Source organism: Mauremys mutica, chromosome 3 (genome assembly GCF_020497125.1).
Source record: "Mauremys mutica isolate MM-2020 ecotype Southern chromosome 3, ASM2049712v1, whole genome shotgun sequence".
Lineage (NCBI taxonomy): Eukaryota > Metazoa > Chordata > Testudines > Geoemydidae > Mauremys > Mauremys mutica.
This window is the reverse complement of record NC_059074.1, coordinates 31661081-31682662: the sequence shown is the minus strand read 5'-3', so window position 1 is coordinate 31682662 and position 21582 is coordinate 31661081. Positions and strand designations below refer to the sequence as shown.

At 40.6% G+C, this 21582-nt stretch overlaps 1 protein-coding gene across 2 annotated transcripts in view; it reads right to left on the bottom strand.

Moving 5' to 3' along the window:
* Nucleotides 1–202: 202 nt before the first annotated feature.
* Nucleotides 203–21582, bottom strand: part of NOL10 (nucleolar protein 10) — a 70825-nt gene continuing 49445 nt past the window's right edge. For both annotated transcript variants that reach the window (XM_045011272.1, XM_045011273.1), the window contains exons 14-21: nt 20256–20382; nt 16358–16437; nt 16119–16217; nt 14983–15069; nt 12370–12543; nt 11730–11977; nt 4724–4826; nt 203–3426 (exon numbers count right to left, since the gene is read on the bottom strand). In XM_045011272.1, the coding sequence (XP_044867207.1) occupies nt 3310–3426; nt 4724–4826; nt 11730–11977; nt 12370–12543; nt 14983–15069; nt 16119–16217; nt 16358–16437; nt 20256–20382 (1035 nt within the window). In that variant the 3' untranslated portion in view covers nt 203–3309. The remainder of the gene's footprint in view (nt 3427–4723; nt 4827–11729; nt 11978–12369; nt 12544–14982; nt 15070–16118; nt 16218–16357; nt 16438–20255; nt 20383–21582) is intronic.

Sequence of the window (21582 nt, the reverse complement as noted above, 5' to 3'; positions counted from 1 at the left end):
ACGAAGTCAATCAAAGTCGATCTAAGATACGTCGACTTCAGCTACGCTATTCTCATAGCTGAAGTTGCGTATCTTAGATCAATTCCCCCCTCAGTGTAGACCAGGCCCAAGTAGCTGCAGCCATTACACTGAGTAGAGTTTATTTTCATATTGTATTCTCCTAATGTTACTTTTCATGGAACACCACTGTTGCTATATCGAGGGAGCGGAATCAAGACTGGGAGGAGAGATGGTCCACAAGAGCAACTAAGATTGGTGGAGTGGTAAATAATGAGGACAAGGGAGCCATACATTCTGGATTGCTTGGTTAGCTGAGCCCATTCAAACAAAACATGTTTTAATAAGCCAAATACAACATCTAGGAACAAAGAATTCTGGCTATAGCTACAGAACTGGGGGGCTGTGTCCTGAAAAGCAGTGACTGAAGGATTTAGAGGGTCATAGTGGACAAAACTCAACATGAGCTCCCAGTATGAGGGTCTGGCAAGAAGAGCTTGCAAGATCCCTGAGTGTATAAACAGGTATAATGAGGAAGAATAGAGAGATGATTTTACCTCTCTCTATACAGGCTTAGTAAGATCAATACTAGATTACTGTGCACAGTTCTGGTGTCCACATTTTAATTTGAAAATTCGGAGGAGTAACTGATTTGAGAGCTAGAGAAAATGTCCTGCAGGAAGAGTGTAACGGGTGGCACCCACCTCTCATGAGCGCCCCCTGGCCGAGTGCATGTGTCTGCACACTCTTAGTCTGCAGTGACCTCTGTCGGTGGTTTCTCAGGCGGGTTTTCAACTACTCAGCCCTCCAGCCAAATCTCTCACACACTGTGTATGTGAAACAAACCAGACCCCTTCCAGGGTATACAGCCCAACAGCAGCCTATCCCAGTACCCCTCTGTTGGTATCTCTAGTCTTTAAATAGTCCTGGCCTTGGTAGGGAGCTATACCCCCAGAGCTTCCTCCTTGGAGACACTGTTTTTGCCCGTTCTGGGCCATTTTGGTCTCACCTCTCCAGCTGGGTCACTAGACCACCCAATCACCTTCTGGGGGGTGTTTCACAGTTCAATATTCAGCCCTTTCTCAATTCCCTTCCTCACTCCCATAGTGGCTGGCTGGGGGGGACCCAGGCCCAACCACTACTCCAGTCCCAGTCCTGGAACCCTATGAATAGCAGCCACATGCAACTGCATCCCCTTTAACTAGTCACTATGCAGCTACAGTTCTCTGGGTCACTTCCCCGCAGTCCCAGCACCTTCACAAATGCTTCAGCCTTACCATAGGGCTGAAGTCTTTTACTCAGTCCCAGCAGCTAGCCAGGAGCTCCCTCTTGCTCCCCCAGATCTTGCCAGCAACTGATCTGTTTGTGGTCCTGCTGCTCCTGCAATCAGTCAGGAACACATCCCTCATTCCTCCAGCTCCAGGCAGCAACTGACTGCCTTGTACTCCAGCTCCTTTTATATATGGCCTTGGTGAGCCCTGATTGGCTGCTTCCCTGCAGCCTCTCTCCAATTGGCTGTGACCCCCAAAGCCCCTCTAGGCAGGCTGGAAGACTTCTCTACTGCTCCTTTCTGGGACAGGTTGTGGTATGACCTGGAGACCTCCAGCCGAGGGCCTGTGGGCCTAATACACCCTGTCACAGAGACACTGAAGGAGCTCAATCAAAAAAACGATAAAGGCGACTTGACATAAAATTCCTGGTATTAGAGGGCACTTTAATCTTGCCTCCCCAAAAAAGACACAAAGAACCAAGTGTTGGAAGTTAAAGATAAAATTAAATTAGAAATAAAGCATAAAGTTTTAATGGAGGGTGATTAACCATTGGAAAAAACTATCATGGGAAATAGAGTTTCTCCATCTCTTGATGTCTTCAAATCAAACTGGATGTTTTTCTTGATTATATGCTTTAGTCATACACACATTACTGTGATCAATACAGAGGTCACTGGGTGAAGTTATATGGTCTGTTATATAAAAATCAGGCTAGATGATCTCATTGTCCCAAGTTTGAAGATATATTGCTCAGTGCTTTGAATTAGGGAGATTCTGAAAACTGGCTCCATCCAGAAAATTCACAATTTATTGGGACTAGCCAAACAGTAAATAGATTTTTTTTTTTAAATGATGAATAAATTCTTTAAGATCCAAAACACTTAAGGCAGAATTCATACCATTGCCTAGGACCTCGTGTTTGCCCTCTCTGCACTGGAATTAATTTCACGCCAGTCGAAAAGTGTATGATTTAAAGTTACAACTAAGTTATCTTTAAAGCATTTGATAGACATCCAATTTATAGTATGTTCCTTGACATGATTCCAATCCTGCAATATTTGAAGTTAATGGTACTAACTCATTTGGGTAAAGACTGCTTGCATAAATGAAGGGCTCACATGATCAGGCCCCATGTTTGTACACAGAACATACTGGTCGCTTCCTAATTTAAGCCTCGATTCATCAAGGTACTAATCATGTGCCTAACTTCACACATGCAACTAGTCTCACTGACTTCAACTTGCAGACATGTAGGCACTTAACTACTTTGCTGAATCATGGCCTTACGCACCAGCACATACCAAAGCCAATGCTCAGGGTCAGGGCCAGCTCCAGGCACCAGCTTAGCAAGCAGCTGCTTGGGGCGGCCACTCCAGAGAGGGGCGGCAGGTCCAGCTATTTGGTGGCAATACGGTGGAGGGTCCCTCACTCCCGGTTGGAGCGAAAGACCTCCTGCTGAATTGCCGCAGATCACGACTTTTTTTTTTGGCTGCTTGGGGCGGCAAAACCCCTGGAGCCGGCCCTGCTCAGGGTTGTGTGTGATTTCATCTGCTATCAGGACAACAGCAATACCCACAGCTATGGTGATTCCTATTTTGGGCATTTATGATGTCAGCTATTATAGGGAAAAATGACTTAACCCTTGATCTCTCAGCAGCCTAAAACTTTTCAATCTACATTTAAACAGTGAACATTTCATGATGCTAAAAAAATAATCACTGTTTCTCAAATTAAATAGACAGATAAGGTCCTGTTTACACAGACAGGACTTTCATATAAATCACATCCAGGGTTACACAATAACCAATCACTGCTGCTTCATGCACAAGTCAAAACCAAGACTGAGTTTGTAACACTGTCCTCATGGTGTCTTCTCCAAATACTTCAAGCATTTTGTGAACTTCTCATTAGCTCACATACAGTTTAACAGGTTCTAGTTTTCTTGCGTCCACCTTTTAGATACAAAAAGGAGTACGCCTGTCTTGCAAAGTCCCACTTTCCAGGTGACAAGTGAAAGTAAAGCAGCTTCTTTAAGAAATAATTAAAAGGGTCTTCTTCTACCACGTTTACTCTTGAGGTGGCTAGCTGAACGCCTGATATTTTTCCTCTCCTGATGATGTTGCTTCTCAGCTTCCTGCTGTTTCTTCTGCTGCCCTGACTAGAATATTTACAAAACAGACTTGAGTTAGAATTCCAACTGGCCCACAAAAATGGTTCAACATTAACAAAGTCAGGACAGTTCCTGAGCTACATGTAGTAAAAACTGTACAGTGCTAGACAAACACGAAAAGGAACAAGATAACTTGCATGCAATATTTACAGTTTACAAAAACCTTCCCCGTTAAACTGTCAAGCACTAAGGTACCACAGAAATTAAGTTTTTTATTTTATCTACATTGCATGAAGTTGTGTAAAACTAAGGTTCTTATACATGCATCCATCATGTTATCTGAGCATAAAAAGCTATGTTTTCAGCAGAGAATTCTAATGTAAAAATCGACAGAGTCCTGTGGCACCTTATAGACTAAGGGACGTATTGGAGCATAAGCTTGCATCATGTCAGATGCATGTGAAACGTAATGTAAAAATGTTACTATTAAGGTTTAGTTATAGCAGTTTGTTCAGCATGATATCTTTAGGTTCTAGCATTGCAGCTTTAAAATGTGTATTTTAGAGGCACACTCTTTAATGTAATCATTAAAAAAACCTTCAATCTTTTTGTTCTCCAAATCTTCTGCCTCTCATGTGTATCACTTTTCCACCCCGAGATCCCAAAGTGATTTACAAAATATGTAAACACATACACAAAATCCATTTCCTTGCCTCCTCCCCTTCCCCCAAAATGCAATCACCTGGAGGGTGAAACACCTTTTTAGACACTACACAACTGTTTCCAGAAAGGAATTACAAAAACACCATTCAGTTGAAATTGCTTGGGAAAGTTAGGTGGGCAGAATGCAGTTACTCACTCAAATTGTAATTTGGCAAGTACACTGGAACTACATTTCTTATCCTTGTCAACAGTGCCATGGAACTCCAAAGTGGTCAGGAGTTGTTTTATCAATATGAGGCACTCCCATCACTAATGACTCAGAGGGAACACTCTCACCTACAGGACATCATCACTTCTTTCAGCATCCTGGGTATTTTTTGCCTATGAATCAAGTACTGATCAAACCCAAGACTGTGAGAATTGACAAGGTACTAGCACTGGATGATAGAGCTATAGATCATCTACTAAGAGAGGGAACTAGTGTTTCCCACCAGGACATGCGTCTGGTGGGGCTGCCCACACACACAAGGGTGTGCAAAAAAGTAAAGGTGCAGTCAATTTATGAAGAAATCAAGAGGGACATTTGTTTCGGATGGCTTTAGGGCTCCCTGTTTTTTCAGATGACAAATAAATGTATCATCCTGCGCATTATCTTCTTTACAGAAGATTATTTTTAACTCACCTGTTTTAATTTGAATGTCATCTGTTTGCTGCCTACTGTGGTATCAGATACACTGAGGGTGCCAAGCTTTTCTTGAAGCTTCAGGCGATCGCCAAGAGTTTTTCTGCAGAGAACAATTAAAGAAAAGCCTGTTTATGTTCTTGTCACCATCACATTGCTATTGTAAAAACTGATACTACAAACAGAAGAAATTACAAACTCTACAAAGCAGTCAAATCCTATAACTCGCAAAAAAAATTGCAATTGGGTTGCACTTCTGTCATTCTGCACTCAATTATTAAGCAACACATATGCAGTCAACACAAATGGAAAGCAAATTTCAGTTATTCCCTTCAGGTATTGCTCATTGTACAGCCATTTTTCTACTTCTGTCACTTTTTTTTAATTTTTAAATTCAGGCCCTAGTTAAGACACAAACCGGATCCAATTAGTCCATGCCATTCCCACCAAACCAACATGTGCTATGACAGCATTTTTCTATGGAATATCTGGAAGTGCCAGATAATTCAGTTGCAGTAGATATTCTAGTGTACTGATCTTAAATAAAATTGTAAAACAGGCATTTTAAAGCAAAATCCTTAGTTTCTAAAGCCAAAAATACTTTCTACCATGAAAGACTAACATTTATTTTGATTCCCGCTCTCCCCCTTCCCCCATTATAATTGGCATTTCTGACTCCCCAATTTGTAGCAGCTACCTGAGCTGATTAAAATAACACTGGCAGTATGGCCGCTCAATGTAAGTGATTCTGAAAGTTTCATCCTACTTCAATATCAGGAGAAAATATTCTATACCTATCATAGGTTTAAATTTAAAAATAAAGCCAAATCTCATGATTCCGCACTCATGAATGGCAGACCTTTGTGAATGACTGAATTTTCCTGAATTAGCAAGACAGACCCTGATTCTATAAGGAGCTCTATGTGGACAGACCCCTTCTCCCATTGACACGGAGTCTAAGCTCTTTGGGGCAGGGACTGTGTCTGTTATGTGTTTGCACAGTCCCTAGTGCAATGCGGCCTTGATCCATGATTGGGGCCCTATATAGGACAGTACTGTAATACTAACTGCAAATAGGATGCAGCCTAAATGACCAATCAGTAAAGAAGATTGAACTTTATTATGTAATATGCATCATATAGTCTGACAATTGTTGTTTACTTTTAAATAGCATTAGTTATAAATGCTCTCATATAACTGTAATGAAGTCTTAGATCTTTGCTGAGATGGGGAGAGAGACTGCCTTTTTTGTGCAAATGATCAGCAAGGTACTCGTGTATCTATTTCACAGATTACTTTTATGACGGGAAAAAACAGACAATCCTAAACATACATGTGAAAGGCAGTCACAGAAGTCCATAGAAGTTCTGTGGATGAAGTGGCTGAAAGACTGGGCCCTCGGTATGGAGCCAGGGGAGTTTGCAGGATCTTGGTTAAAAAGTAATTTATGTATATGAAAGGCTTTTTCATATGAACTATACAAATTTACTGTCAATAATTGCTTTTTCTCCCCATGACTAGGTATTTTGATTCTGGTTTTCCTCCAATATATTTTTCAGTGAGAACTTGTAAAAACTTGTTCCATCTGTGCTATTTGAGAAGACAAGCTAAGCCTCAGAGCTAACTATGGCAGCAGATCAGTCACTGACAGTGTAGCGGGATTTCTACTTTAAACTGAAGTTCACTTTTCTCCCCTTTGAAAGTGAATGAGAGAAATGTGGCTACTACCCAGCAATTCTTTAGCATGACTGCTTGGATGGTGCTTCAGTCAGAGGAAAATTAATGTGGGGAGATAGTAGGAAAAGGCTATGGGATAATAGCTTTATTCTATACATAAGGGGGGGAGGGGCATATATGTATCTGTGTAGTTATGCACTCACAAAAATATTGCTTAAATATCTATGTTGTGACATACAACTACTCCAGCCACAGCAAAGGGGAAGGAAACATACTTTTTATCACCTCCAAAAGGATGGCCCAATGTGTACACTAAGAGTGCTGTTCAATTTATTATTTGTATCATAGCAGCACACAGGAGCCCCAGCCAAAGACCAGGATCCCATCATGATAGGCTTTGTACAAAGACAGAAAAAAAGATGAGAGATTGTTTCTGCTCCACAGAGCTTACAAAGTGTAAGACAGGAGTCGACAGATGGATACAGACAGACAGGGGAGCACAAGGAGACAATGGTCAGCATAATAGGCTGATCTCAGCACACCAGCGGCTTAATTATTGTCGAGTGTTCGCAGGCATCAGAGCAGAGTAGTTTTAAGGAGGTGCAGCATGGGAGAAAACCCAAAGGTGTTTATCTGAATCTTTAATAAGTGGATGATGGAGGCTGTCACTGACGTTGACATCTTGGCACCGAATGAAAGATCGGGTGGGGATAGATCGGGAAGGGCTTAAGAGTGAAGACAAGCAGCTTATATTTGATGCAAAGAGATAGGAAAACATGGTCAAAGCACTGTGGTAGGAAAATGATCTTTGCAGCAGCATTCTCAATGGATATGAGCAGGGTAAGACTGCATTTGTCAAGCTCAGAGAAAAGGATGTTGCAGTAATCAAGACATTAAAATGATGATAGCCTGGACAAGAGTTTTAGCTATAGGAGATGGATATGAAAGGCTGTATCTTAAGAGAGATTACACAGGAAGTGTCTGCAAGATTTGGACATCGAGAGAGGACTATGTCCTCATGTGCAGGCTGAGTCGAAGATGACACCCCGGTTGTGGGCCTGAGCAACAGGCAGGATGTTGGTGTTGTTCAGCATGACCAATAAAGGCAGTAGCAGGGTGGGTTTTGGTTGTTATGTTTTGACTGGTTTTGGAGGGAAAGGAAAGAGAGAAATTAAGAGCTGTTTTAGTCATGTTGAAATTGAGCTGATGGCTGGATACCTCTGAGGAAATGTCAGAAAGACTAGCCAAGATTTTAATTTGGACAGGAGACATGCCTGGAGTGGATAGGTAGATCTGTGAAGTTGTCAGCACAGAGATGGTATTTGAATTTGTGAAAAAAGTACCCAGAGATAAGGTGTAGAGGGAGAAGAGAAGGGGACCACAGAGTCCTGTGAAATCCCCACAAAAATTTGGAGTGGGGATGAGGAGAATCCTCTGAAGAAGTGATGAGCGGTAGGATGAGAACCAGGAATGTGTGTCATAGAAGCAAGGAAGAATTTCAAGAACATGGTCAACAGCGTCAAATATGGCTGACAGGTCAAAGTAGAATGAGGATGGTTCTGGTTCTGAGCTCAGTCTGCTCACTACCTAAATGTGATTAGAGACTACTCTTAAGGACTTTGCTGCATTTAAGCATATGCTTCAGAATGCTCCTGTCCTGAGAATCCTTGAATTTATGAAGAAATTTAAGTATACACCAATTCTTCAGAAGTTGGGCTTGAGCAGCGCTGAGTCAGGAACTTGACAAAGAAACACCCAGTTTTATATAAGTCATAAACTGTTTCCAAGGAACATTATACAACTATAGAAAAAAAGAACACTTTGCCATTAAGTGGGTAGTGGAGGCATTAAGGTACTTAATTATGTTGGTCACAGACCATCATTCTTTAAATTGGCTAAATCAAATGAAAGAAACATGCCAGAATCACCAGATGGTACATGCCACTACAATCTTTCCAATTTTCCGTACATTGCTCAAGGAGTCAGCATAAAAATGCTGGGCATTTATCATGGTATAGGGCCAGTAGACGTCTCTTTAGGGCTAGTCTTCTTTACCAAATTCTACCATGTTCAAACATGGTTCTAAATAATAAAGCTAGCTGACACTATGATGACTGTGCCTTTATGATAAGCACAGATCAGGGCAAATCATGCTCTGCATCAGATCAGCTATATGGGATTATAAACTGACAGCAGCTGATAATTAAAGGTTTTGGAAGAGTTTGGAGAGTACCCCATGTGAAGTCTGAATGCTTCTTGGCTGAGTGTAAATGGGATCATTCTTCACAGAACTTGTAATTTAAACATTTTTCCCCCATGGAGAAAGAATTTCACATGGCACAACAGCAGCTCACTGGAAAAGGATGCGATGTGTACTCTAGTCCACTTCACTTGTTTAATTATCCTATTTCTTCTTCATTTCAGCTGCTATCATGTCACTATGTTTTGCCCAAGCCCCTCATGGTAGGATCATGTCTTGTTTTAAGTTTGTAAAACCTCATGCCCACTGGTAGTACAACAGGCACTTTTTCCATACAGCAGTCTATTCAGTTTGTCACTGGTGCTCCTTTATCCCATGAAGAGATCTACAGTATTTGCTTTCAATTTTCTCCTCTACAACAGAAACAGCAATTACAACCCCTCTCCGCCCACATGCACGCGCACACAGACACACACCCACCACCCTTCCACACAGAAGATTCTTTACACTATGTAGTTCTCTCAGTGTGGGGGCTTCTTTCCTGCTGTGTTGTGCTGTACTTATTTCTTCTGAACTTTTCAATCTTAGGTAGAGCTGACTTTGGCTTGTTAACTGAATCTTTCAGTCTGCTTGCTTACAGTTAAGGTTCCCATCTGTTTCTGATTGCTCCTCAGTCATTTCATTTAAGATCAAGGAAGCATTTGAGAGTTTCCTTCAGTGGGATAGAGCACCTTAATCAGAGGTGCAAAAACAGTAGGTTGACAATAGTGAAACGTCCTTCCATTTCTGCCCTTGTTGCAATGGAAATCAGAGCACGTGCCACCTGATCACAATTTGTTCTCCTTTTCAGATCATTGGCTGAAGTGGCAAAACAAAGATGCACATGATCCACTCCCCTCTGACAGAGCACCCAGTGACCTTACACTACAATCTGTATGTCTCTGAAAAACTCAAAAGGGCACAAAAGCAGCCCCATCCCCTGGAATGAAAAAAAGAAAAACAGCCAGGAGCAAGTAAACTGAAAACTTAATATGTAACCTGAAAAAGATTCTAGATAAGGAGTTGAAGCATCCAGAATGTGTACGCTGAATAAAGGTATGAACACAAACCTATGTGTAAAATTTGCTAACAAAAAGTGAGCAGGGAAAATGCAAGCAACACCTGCAGAACAGGCAAAAGTTGAAGTACTAATCTCAATTAGGATTTATAATATGGTGCCCAAGATGTGTATTTCACTTTAGAGACAGAACATGTGGAGTGTTGGTCTCTTCCCAAGGTTCTTTAACCTGGCCTCCGAGTGCAGAGATTTTTGAGCACTAGCCTCTTCACACGTGTTGATGATAACATTTATGAGCAAAGAACCCCCCCATATGCATACGAACTGCAGAGTTTTTATGATGCTTTGTGTTTGTTTTAGATAGCACTCCAGAAGAAAATTGTTTGTTGTATCATTTTCTATCTTAGGGATTTCTATAGTGCTTATAGTAGAACCCAAAGGCTGATATTACAGAATCGATTTTATAGTTTAAAAAAGAAAAACTGGTCCTAAACGCATTGGGTTCAATGTTTCCCTTCAATACACATCACTGTGTTACCTATTTCTAAAATGCCCATCACCATGCAGCTGAGTGACACAATGATACCATAACAAATCTGCCATATCTGAACAGCAGCAAAATGATCATCAGATATTAGGATGGATACAATTGTTCACTATTTGTGTGGGAAATGTTTTGGCATGTATAATCTCCCTCTTGTTATATCATTCATTCTACTCAGAACTATGCTGAGCACTTGGCATGCTATGACATATCTATTTCAGCAGCTGCCGTCTTTCAAGGCTTTTTATTAGTTTCAGCACAGATCTCCAATTAATAAAATTGTAAGAAAAGTCTGATTTTTTAAAATGCTGCAGATATCTAAGTGAGATCAATGAAAATGTCTGGCACTAAACACCTGGAAAGTCAGGACACTTTCTGGCATCTCTAAAGGGCAGAAATACTCTAGATACAGAACCCTACTGCTTTAGCTAACAGCTGAGTTAAAAGATACAAACAAAATTGTATTTAACACCTCTCCTGTCATGGGGCAAGGAAGGAGGGAAAAAAACCCGAGGGGGCAGCTTAGTGGGCTACAGATTGTTGTAATAAGCCATAAATCCAGTGACTCTATTCAGTCAGTGATTTTTAGTGTCTCCTTTCACCCCATGACTGGAAAAGTGTCAACTGGCCACTTTGCCTTGAATGACCCCTTAAAATGTGTGTTTCCCTGCCCCCCATTGGGGGCTGGCCTGGGCCCTGCCCGACCCCAAACGTTCCTCCATGTCCCCTAGGGGAGTGCAACCCACAATTTGGAGACTATTGTGCTAAACAACCTGTTCCAACTTGTGTTTAGCTGTGACACTCTCAGTACTTTTCCCAGACCTGAAGAAGAGCTCTGTGTAAGCTCAAAAACGTGTCTCACCAACAGAGGTTGTTCCAGTAAAGGATACTGCCTCTCCCACCTGGTCTGTCTAATATCCTGGAACCAACAAGGCCATAACAACACTGTATACAAACAAAATATTTAACCTGGCTTTTAGCACTGCAAGGAGAAAGAGTTCTGGAATCCAGAACTCTGAGAACTAAGATAGCAGATTAGTTTTTTTAGAATCCAGACATTTTGGGCCCATCTAAGTCAAAAGATATTTTTACTGTCCACTCCCAGCAAAGAGAGGTTTACTTGGTAAGCACGGAGAAATCATGGGATAGTCTATGTTTTCTAATGGGGAGAGATCACACAGGGGGCAATTGTAAGACCCTTTATTCACACTGGTGAACTGATACTCACATGGAGTAGTCCCAATGAGACTATCTATATGAGAAATTTCTCACCGGTGTGAAGTAAGGGCCTCCCAATCTAGTTCAAAGTATCAAACCCAAAAAGTAAGGCACAGGGACTACACATACCACATTCACATAACAGGGGAATTAGAGATGAAATGAGTGCCCCCCTAATTACCATGTCTGGCTGTAGGAACTGCTTCTAGGATCATTGCGCCTGCTAAATACAATAACCTGGGTCTGCATAACAAAAAGACAGTTGCAAACAACCCAACCAAACTTCATTAAACTGAAGTGTTAGTCTTACTTCATTAACTTTTGCTTTTTGACAGAGTCCTTGAAGCTTCTGAATTCCTCCCCTGTTTTAATCTCAAAGAATTGAGGTTTCAGTGTTGTTTGCTGATCCTCCTTGAACCTTTCCTGCCGTTTTACTTTTTCCTCTTGGCGTAGAAGTTTGCGCTGTTTCCTGACCTCTTCAACCCAGCCTTTTTCATCATCTGAAGTCTCAGAACTTTCTGCATCACTTGGTTTTCCTTCTGGTTCTTCCTCCTCTTCCTGCAGACAAAAATAGTTACTCTAAGGAACCATTAACTGATTTTTTTAAGAACTCTTTGCCCAATTAGAGTACGTGACAATCTCTACGTATGCCCAATTTGAAGGGAACTAGAATTCTAACACAACAACCAAATACAGCATGTAGAGTAGATTCTAATTATATCCACAGACACACTATGTGATAGATACAACAATAAATGAATATATTTAGATATTAATGTTTAATATTAATAACTTATTTATATAAATCTTAGTCACACATTTACAGACAGATTGATAATGTTCCATTGTTTTCTTCTCCTTTCTAATGTCATATAAAAGAAAACCCTGAATGCTTGTAATAAAAAACAAAGAACTGTAGGTAATCCGAACCTAGAAGGAAAAGGTTGTACCTGCTCTTGTGCTTCTTGCTGTTCTAAAATCTTTAGTTTCTTCTTTCTTTTCTCACTTATTTTAGAAACAAGTGGATTAAGCAGCCTAAATTCTTCACTCTTCTCGTCCACCTGGAAATCTGGGTTCTCAAACATGACTTTGAACCGGTCATCAGTGAGAATGTTAGGCAGATTCTACAAAAGAGAAGAAAAATAAGAGTTGGTTACACAATTTTGAAACAAATGCTGCTACAATGATTTAAAACGTAAAGCTCATTCAAGCACTACTCAGGTTTAATGAAGCAAGAAAAGACAACTGGATATAAAATATTGATTGCTTGGTTCTCCCAGACCATTTACATCAAGATCTATTCAATTTATCTATAGTATGGTTTTACTATTTTCATATAAATCACATAAAAACTATTCTCACACATCTGTTAACAAAATATATTCTGCCACTCAAACTATAGGAACCTCAGGTCCAATGTTTCATATTTTAAGGTAAGTGTCTATTAGAGCTGGTAAAAACTCCAAATTTCCAGTTCATGGGAAATTCTGACTTTCAAATTTTGAAATTTCTTTTTGCTCCGATAATTTCATTTGGGAATTTCAAATATTTATTTTAGAATTTATTTTATGTTTTTTCTTCATTATGTTATGACATGTCATTATGCGCTACTACCGCCGAGATTACAAAATAGTTGAAAGTCTATTTTTATTTTTTAAATCATTAAGGACAGGTGCTTAGTACTGAAACAGGATATCTTCTTTTCTAGATCTAAAAGTCCTCTGTGTCCTAATGAAACAGTTTGACATAAAAAATGTTTCGATGAAACCAACTCTAGTATCGACAATGTGTTGAATGTGTGTTAACTTGGACCTCCTCAGCATCTCTTAGCTAGTCAGCCGTGTTTACAGGTGGAGAAAACTGCTTCACCAGGATGGTTCCATCACATATGAAACAATATTCCACAGAGATGCATTTCCATTCATATTTTATAAAACTGCTTTAGTATCAAATATACTTACGACTCCCACTTCCCCCCCAAAGGGTATGCACCCTGCATACTTTCTTTTACCACCCCACCCACCCCCCCAATCCCAAATATAGCAAGGAAAGAGGCAATTTTATTGGTCTCATTAAAGAGCCTAATCCTGCAACACTGGAGCCAATGGTAGTTTTGCCACTGACTTTACTGGACACAGGATCAGGGATAAGGAATTTATAATTTAAACTAGTATTAATATCTTCATATTAAAGATTTCCTCAAGAGGTTTCTCTTTTAATTAAAACCCTTTTGTCTGATGCAGCTGCAAAATTACTACCAGGAGGGCTCTCTCTGGTCCAACTATTTGTTTTCACAGCTGCTTAGAAAGGAAAAAACATAAAAGGGGATAGGTTTAAGTTAGAGAAGCTTAGTATCTACAAATGTCTGGCTAATGATTTAATCTAAAAATAAACAGCAGAACAAACGAAAAATAAACCACCTGTCCTTGGTAAAATCCTTAATACTGTTTCAGGGAAATATTCAGAACCTATATTTTTATATGGTATTTTATTATTACTTTAATGCACAGTGTATAATATACATCTCCAAACAAATATACTAAAAGTGAAAGCTGAGACTTTTGATAGAGGTTCAGAAAGTTTGCAGTGAAGACTCCACCACAATCACTTACCCCTTCACCCCTTTATCTCTTCCTACCATCCCACTTGCGAGCCGGAAATTCTCGCTAGACCAGACACCACATGAACCTTATGTCTGCTCTGCTAACTATATGAATTCCAATACTCCAGTGCTCTGCTAACTATATGAATTCCAATGCTCTTCTGTTGTAGGATGGTATAGCTCAGTCACCCTTCTCATCTATATAAAGTAAAGGGAGTCTCTGCTGCATACCAGGAGGGAGTCAGGGCAGATTTTATATGGCCCATGTTGGAAAGAGCCTTCAAAAGGTGTTACACCGCCACTGATTTGCAATATGCTATTTTTCTCTCCCGCCAGATGCTAAACATTTGTTTAGACCTGCCTTATCTAAAACAGATATGGCATTTTCAGTATCAATTGTACAAGAGTTACTGTTGCATCAGAGTGAACAGTTTTGACTACTTTATGAAGTGGAAGTAAGAGCAAACTAAAAAATGTATACTGTTGGCTCTTTGGGGCAAGAACTGTCACTTCCTACAATATGGACAAAGCCTAGGCACATTGTAGGCACTACCATTTATATATATATATATATATATATATATATATATATATATATATATATATATATAAAAATAATAAAAAAAAGGTTTAGTTTTTGGATACTTTACTGATCACACAGTTAGCGAGTTTTTGGACTCTTCCTACCACCTCATCTCCACAGCAAGTGCGTCACCATTACAAGTTTGATATACAATTGGCCAGATGTTATTGCACTGTATTCCTGATTCCCTACTACTGATTAATTCCACTGTAAAGCCACCTAATTAAAAGATGCAGTGTATGATCACACGCAAAAGCCTTATCATCCAAAAAGCAAAGGAACACTAACCTGCCTAACCATTTATAGTAATGAACACAGAACAATTTATTATCCTGGTGCTTCTGTAGAGTTTTGGACACCTCCTAAATAAAGTCTTACCTTTTGTTTCTTTTTTCTAGTAGGCTGCTGTTCCTCTTCCTCTTCAATCAGCTTGAGTGCCAACTCTTTATTAACCTTTGGAAGTTTCTAATGAAGAAAAGGAAATGTAGAACTCATCAATATATTTTTTCATGCCCAAGAAATTTTGGCTACGCTACATGTTTTACAATCATGAATTAAGTTCCAAGGATAAAAATAATCTCTACCATCTCTACTTTTTTCCCCCTCACTGTGATCACAAAGTTCAACCCAAATTAATGAAAAACTGGGTTTACCCATCCAGTACAATTACAGGCATTATTATAAAAAATGGTTCACCTAACTAATAGCTTCCTAAGACCTAAGCATAGAAACAGTCATGGGACTATTCCCTGTCAAGTTAATAAGAAAAGTCAAGGTCCCCAAAGCAGTACTGAGTCTTCTAGCAAATGGCATACCATGCTTCAACATTCTAGTTGTTGACTGCAAAGCCATATCATGGTTTCAGAAGAGGTCATTCATCTGCCATAACCACAAGGCAAAACCAATGTTAACACAGCACCTAGAAAGATGCAGAAGCTGTATATTTTTTCTGATCACCAGTCCAAAGGAATTAGCAGGGTTGTACTGAGATGCTGAAGCATCTTTGGCCTTGGCAGGGATAAAATATTAGGACAGATATGCTGAGCAGATTTGATCTGGAAAGCCTTGATAAACAAACATGGAAGCCCATGATACCATTTTCAAACAGTCACTTTTCAGATCATAACTGCATTTTAAGGATCCGACTCATTTGGTAAACCTCCAGTTTTACATGTAGAAGTAGAAAAAAGTGCAAGCTTTATGCCTTGAGTAGTCTGTGGAAGTTTTGAAGCATAACAAGACTAAAGTGTCCTTTTTCTTCGACTGCTTCATCTCAGTTTCTTTTCATCAAATTGGGTTCCATATACATGTGAATGCCACAGTTCCATATAAAAGAGGTATATAGGTTGAGGCTGTAATTTGATTTCAGGGGTCTGGCAACATCAACGAACTCACGTATGAGGCGAAACACCATAAACTCCCAATTCAGTTACAGCTCTGTGGTGCAGTTATTTTACATTATTCCATAAGAACAATTTTCTCTAAAAGTTTAATCATCATAAATAGGATTCTACCTTTAGCTGAACTCTTTGTGCACGTGTTTCTTCTATCTTCTGTCTAATTTTCTCTTTTCTATATTCCTCATAGGCAAATGGATTGACCATCATTTTCACCTTTTAAACAAAATAGAAGGCATTAAAGAAAGGAAACAAATAATGCAGGAGTAAATATATAATTAAGTAAATATACCGTATACATAATGGCAAAAATGTACCAAAATAAGGATCAGCCTTAATGAATTAACCTTATTTACCTTATGATACAGTCGTATGTCCATGAAAAAGCCATGCATATATGCTCTGAGCAGTGGTGATCCAATGAGATGGGCAAGGCCTGGAGGGGGAGGAGGGAGATGGAGTGGAATAAAAAAAAAAAGCATAATGTTATCAGGGGACTTCAAAGGAGAGTAAGATATAGGAAATTCTCCCAATTAAGCTGACTGAATACTTGACTAAAGGAAAACTATGGTAGTGATTTGAAAGTATCAGACTCACCCATATTTATGTCCATTCTATCGAGACTGTAGCACCACAAACCATTGTTAAGCTCGCAAAGAATTTGAGCAACCCCACAACAAAAACAGTCTTTTCTTTTTGCTGTAGTAAATGTTTACTGCGCACTTTTTAAAGATGCCCATTAGCCCACAATCTATGGATAGTTTACCAAGAAATATTATTTGTGAGGAGAGAGCTTTCTGAAGGTATGTATGTGTTTGATATACACATTTGAATTACAGGTTTTGGTGTGGCATACTGATGTTTTAATTAAGAGTTTTTGCCTTGGGTCACTACCTTTGAAGAACAGGTATGTTGAAAGATATAAATACAGCACTGTAGCAGTTCATAAAACTGTCACCCTAGGCCCTAACCTAAATAAAGAATGAAAATCTCCAAATGGGAGAAGATTGTATATATCTTCAGGCAACTCTGTATAGCTGAGAAAAAGGAGAACTTTTCTTTAAAGCAAACATTATCTACAGATCCAATAGTTCCAGAAATTAATAAATCTTGGCTAAAAGACAATTCCACAAATAAGAGATTTACACTGAGTTTCTCTCTTATCTCCCAAACTAATTTAATGTTTTTAAAAACAAGACATAGGCATCATCTTCAGGAGAAAAAGTTACTGAGTTCAAAAAACAATGCTATAGTTGTAAAACATGGGACTAAATGTTATAATCTTGATTGCTACTAGTAGACAACCTTTCATAAAAAGGACTTGAGCTTATATAGATTTATAGCCCTAAAAGATGCTACATCAATTGACATCTAATAGCACAAAACAGTAATACCTGTAAGTTTTAGGTGTAAGATGCTCCAATAAACCTGTTTTGTCAATCCTAGGGAGTTTGATTTAGCTTCTACAGGTTAATGAAAATCCAAAACTGCTCAAAAGGGACATTCTGAACCCTCTCCAAGTTCACAGAAGAATGGTCTTTTGGTTAAGACACTGGACTACGTCTTAGGCCATGTCTACACTACCACTTATGTTGGCAAAACTTATGGTGCTCAGGGGGTGTGAAAAAAAACCAACCACCCTCAGTGACATACATTTTGCCAGCATAAGTGGAAGCGTGCACAGTGCAACGTTGACAGGAGAGCTCTCTCCCACCGACATAGCTATCGCTGCTCATTGGGGGTGGTTTAATGATGTCGACAGGAGAGCTCTCTCCATCAGCACAGAGCGGCTTCGTGGGAGATCTGACAGTGGTGCAGCTGCATGGGTACAGCTCTCTAGTGCAGACACAGCCTTAGAGATCAGATTCTATTTCTGGGCCTTTCACAAACTTCTTGCATTATGCTGGTCAAGTTGCTAAGACCATGTCTATACTACAAGCGCTATAGCAGCATAGCTATGGCACTGTGACTATGAGACTGTAACTCTGTAGCGTAGACAGAGACTACAGCGATGGAAGGGCTCCCCTAGCAATAGCAGGTATGTCAATGGAAGCATTCTTCTGTCACCCTGTGTGTACTCCAGGGATTAGGTTGGCATAGCTACAGGACTCAGGTCTGGCGATTTTTCACAACCCTGAGCATTGTAGCTATGTCAACCTAAGTTTCAAGTGTAGACCAGACAGTAGTTTGTGCCTCAGTTCCCCATCTGTAACAAAAAAAAGTGGGGATAATACCTCCCTATCTCTCAGTGATGTTATGAAGATAAAGCTTTATGGGTCTTGTATACCATAAAAAAGCCCTTACAAATAAGTTTCCATTGACATCTATATGAATTTCATTGTATAAAAGTCCAAAATATTCTTTTTACTGATGATACCATTTGCAAGTGGATTCCTTTATCCTTTATTTACTATGGCTTCAGCACCACAGTATCTGAGCATCTCATAAATATCTGAAAGTAGAAACAACTTCTCTTCCTTTCCTCTGTTTCTCATTGTGTGGCTAAGGGGTTCTCGCAACAAATTTTTTGGTGGCCTCAAAGTGGCCAAAAATACTTGATTAACTTTAGGAAAAACAAATAAATAGCACATACACGTCATTTTAATTTATTTATGTAGGGATTTTTTGCACACAATAATAAAAATATTACAGTGAAAAGTGATATTTGTAAGTTTGTTAATATCAATCACTTTTCACAGGACACTTAGTAGCTATCTAGAAGGCTGTGAAAAGTGATACTCGCATGTTTGTTAATATCACTTTTCTCAGCAAGTCCCAGGACAAATTAAGCCCTGGATTGAGGGGTGGGGTGGGAGACGGAGGCAGTGGGGGACATGGTGGGATGGATGTGGGCCGGGGAAGACAGCGGGGGCTTGGGGTGCTGGAGGGGTGGATGCAGGACCAGGAAGGCAGTGGGGTCCAGGGGCGATGGGGAGGGGGCATGGAAGAGAGAGGAGGTGGGTGGCTGGAGCCGGGGATTGGCACCTGCTGCTGTGCAGCTGGAGGTCAATGACTGAGGCCAGAGCAGGAGTTGCATGGCAGAGGCAAGGGTTTGGAGCCCAGTGCCAGAGGCCGCGTGGTCGGATCTGGGGGTCAATGCCCGCCGCCACAAGGCTGAAGCCAGCACCCACTGCCACACACCTGGGACAGGGATTGTCGCACACCCAGGGCCGGGGATTGGTGCCCAGACTGGCACCCTCTGAAGCGCAGCTGGAGCAACAGGTCGGCACCCAGGGTCAGCGGCCAGGACTGGGGGTTGGAGCACGTAGGCGGGGATTGGTGCCCAGGGCCAACAGCTGCTGCCGGGACTGGGGCCTTGGGCTGGTGTCGCATGGCCGGATGGGGATTGGAGCCTGCTGCTGCATGGCCAGGGGTTGGAGCCTGAACTGAAGCCCCATGGCTGAAGGCTGGGGCTGTGTGGCCAGAGCTGGGGGTCAGCGCCTGAAACCCTGCAGCTGGAGACAGGTATTGGTACCTGAAGCACCACAGCTGGAGCCCTGGTCTGCGCAGCTAGGATCCCTAAGTCCCGCTGCTGGAACCTGCCTCCCAACCACCCCAGGGCTGAAGCCTGAGTCTCACTGCCCCACTCCCACCCCCCTTCCAGTAGAGAGTTCACTGTGCTCCTGCAGCATTGTGCCCCACCTGTCTCCAGGGGCTGGGCAGGGCTACGCATCCAGGAGGAACAGGGAAGGAGGGGGGGATGGGCCAATGCTTTGCCTCTCCCATCCATCACTGCTCTTCCTGGCTGCAAGGAAACCCCCTGGTGGCTGCATACGGCCATTTGAGAAACGCTGGGCTAAAAGAACCTCAAAGCACTTTTTCATACACACTGAATCACTGTATATCAATCTTCTCCTCAGATAGGGTGACCAGATAGCAACTGTGAAAAATCGGGACAGGGGGTGGGGGTAATAGGTGCCTATATAAGAAAAAGCCATGAATATCAGGACCGTCCCTATAAAATCGGGACATCTGGTCACCCTATCCTCAGGAGACAAGCTGTGGGCAAAGGTTCTCATTGAATTGACAAAGATTACCACCAAGTAGGGCAATCAGGACTGGCATGTTAGAAACAGTGGCAAGAGTTGGGAAGAACTATTTAGAGTAACTTTTTAACAGCCTTTTTATTACTATACAGCAGACCCAAACGGCAGACAGGCAACATGCAGCAATGCGAGTGCTTTAAAACTGAACAAGGAAAAGAGGACAAAAAAACAGACACAAAAATAAAATAAAAGGTCTCTAAAATTTTACCTAAATTTTCAAGGTCTTTTCTGGTAACAAATTTGTAATCATCATAAACTGTACTCTCTGGATTCTCCTCCAGTTCTTCTGTCAAGCTGTCCAAGAATGAGCACCATCTTGGGGCAGGACCTAAAACCTGTGGGCATGTTAAGAAGAGTTCTGAATTTATACATACACTCAAAAATAAAAGCACCCCCAGCTCCTCACACCTGCTGCTCTACTGCTGTGTGAAAGTAAATACACAACACTGAAGCCAAATGTGCTTAAACAGCATCTTGAGAGCACAGTCAAACCTACTGCTTGCAATACAAACAAATAACCCTGTATACTCTTTGACAGCACTATTGTTACAATCTAGGTAATTTAATGTAGGTCAACAATTTAGAGGCTTCTAGTTTAACAGCTTCAAAATGTGACAAATTGGGCTGATTATATATTAAAAGCCAAACATGATGGATACAGTTTTGAACTTACATAATAATGATAGAAAACAAACAAATCTTTCACACTCAGCTGGATCTTGACTTTATTAGCTCACTGGGCAATTATGTTAAATCCCATTTTGTCCTGTTCATTTAATTAAGATGCCTGTGTGCATTTCACATACTTTCATTCAAGGAAAAACACACTGTGGTGAGCTGATAACTGGAAATATTTTAAAAAATTAAATACAAAATGTGTGAGATTTGAACTCAGTTTTGCTAGACTATCAAAGTACTTTCAATTCATGCTTCCTCATCCCAAAAGGCAATTATTATTATTATTAACACCCCTAACTTTTTCCACTGCTGATACGAATCCTTCTCAATCTTGATGCATAGTCTCACCCACTGTGCTGAGCCTATTATTTTAGTAGGTGTGCTAGCTCTGTGGGAAAAAGGCCAACATGAAGGTCCTCTCTCCAGGGGGAAAAGTGGAGACTCAGTGGGAAGCTTGGGATGTAAGGGAGGTCACCAACTCCAGCAGAGTGGAACTTTTAATAATCCATTTTCTTTTTTGTTCCATCATTACTAAAACGTGAAATGGAAAAAAAAAGTCACAATAGATACGGCAATGGATGCTGTTCAAAAGAATTTTTTTAGGCAACTTTGATAATGCAATACATGTAATTTGTTCTTAATGTGAAGACTGTTACACCAATAAGGATCTCTCAAAGTCTATGGTGACAAATCATTTTGCTCCAATTAGAAAAGTGTCATTCCCCTTTTTAAAAATGCATTTTTCTTCAAATAACTATAGTTGCCTTAAAATAGAAGTAGTGTATTCCAGACCATAACTTTCAAATGTATTCAGTAAAATTTAAAAGCCCCTGATGCAATATTTCCTTCATCAAGAA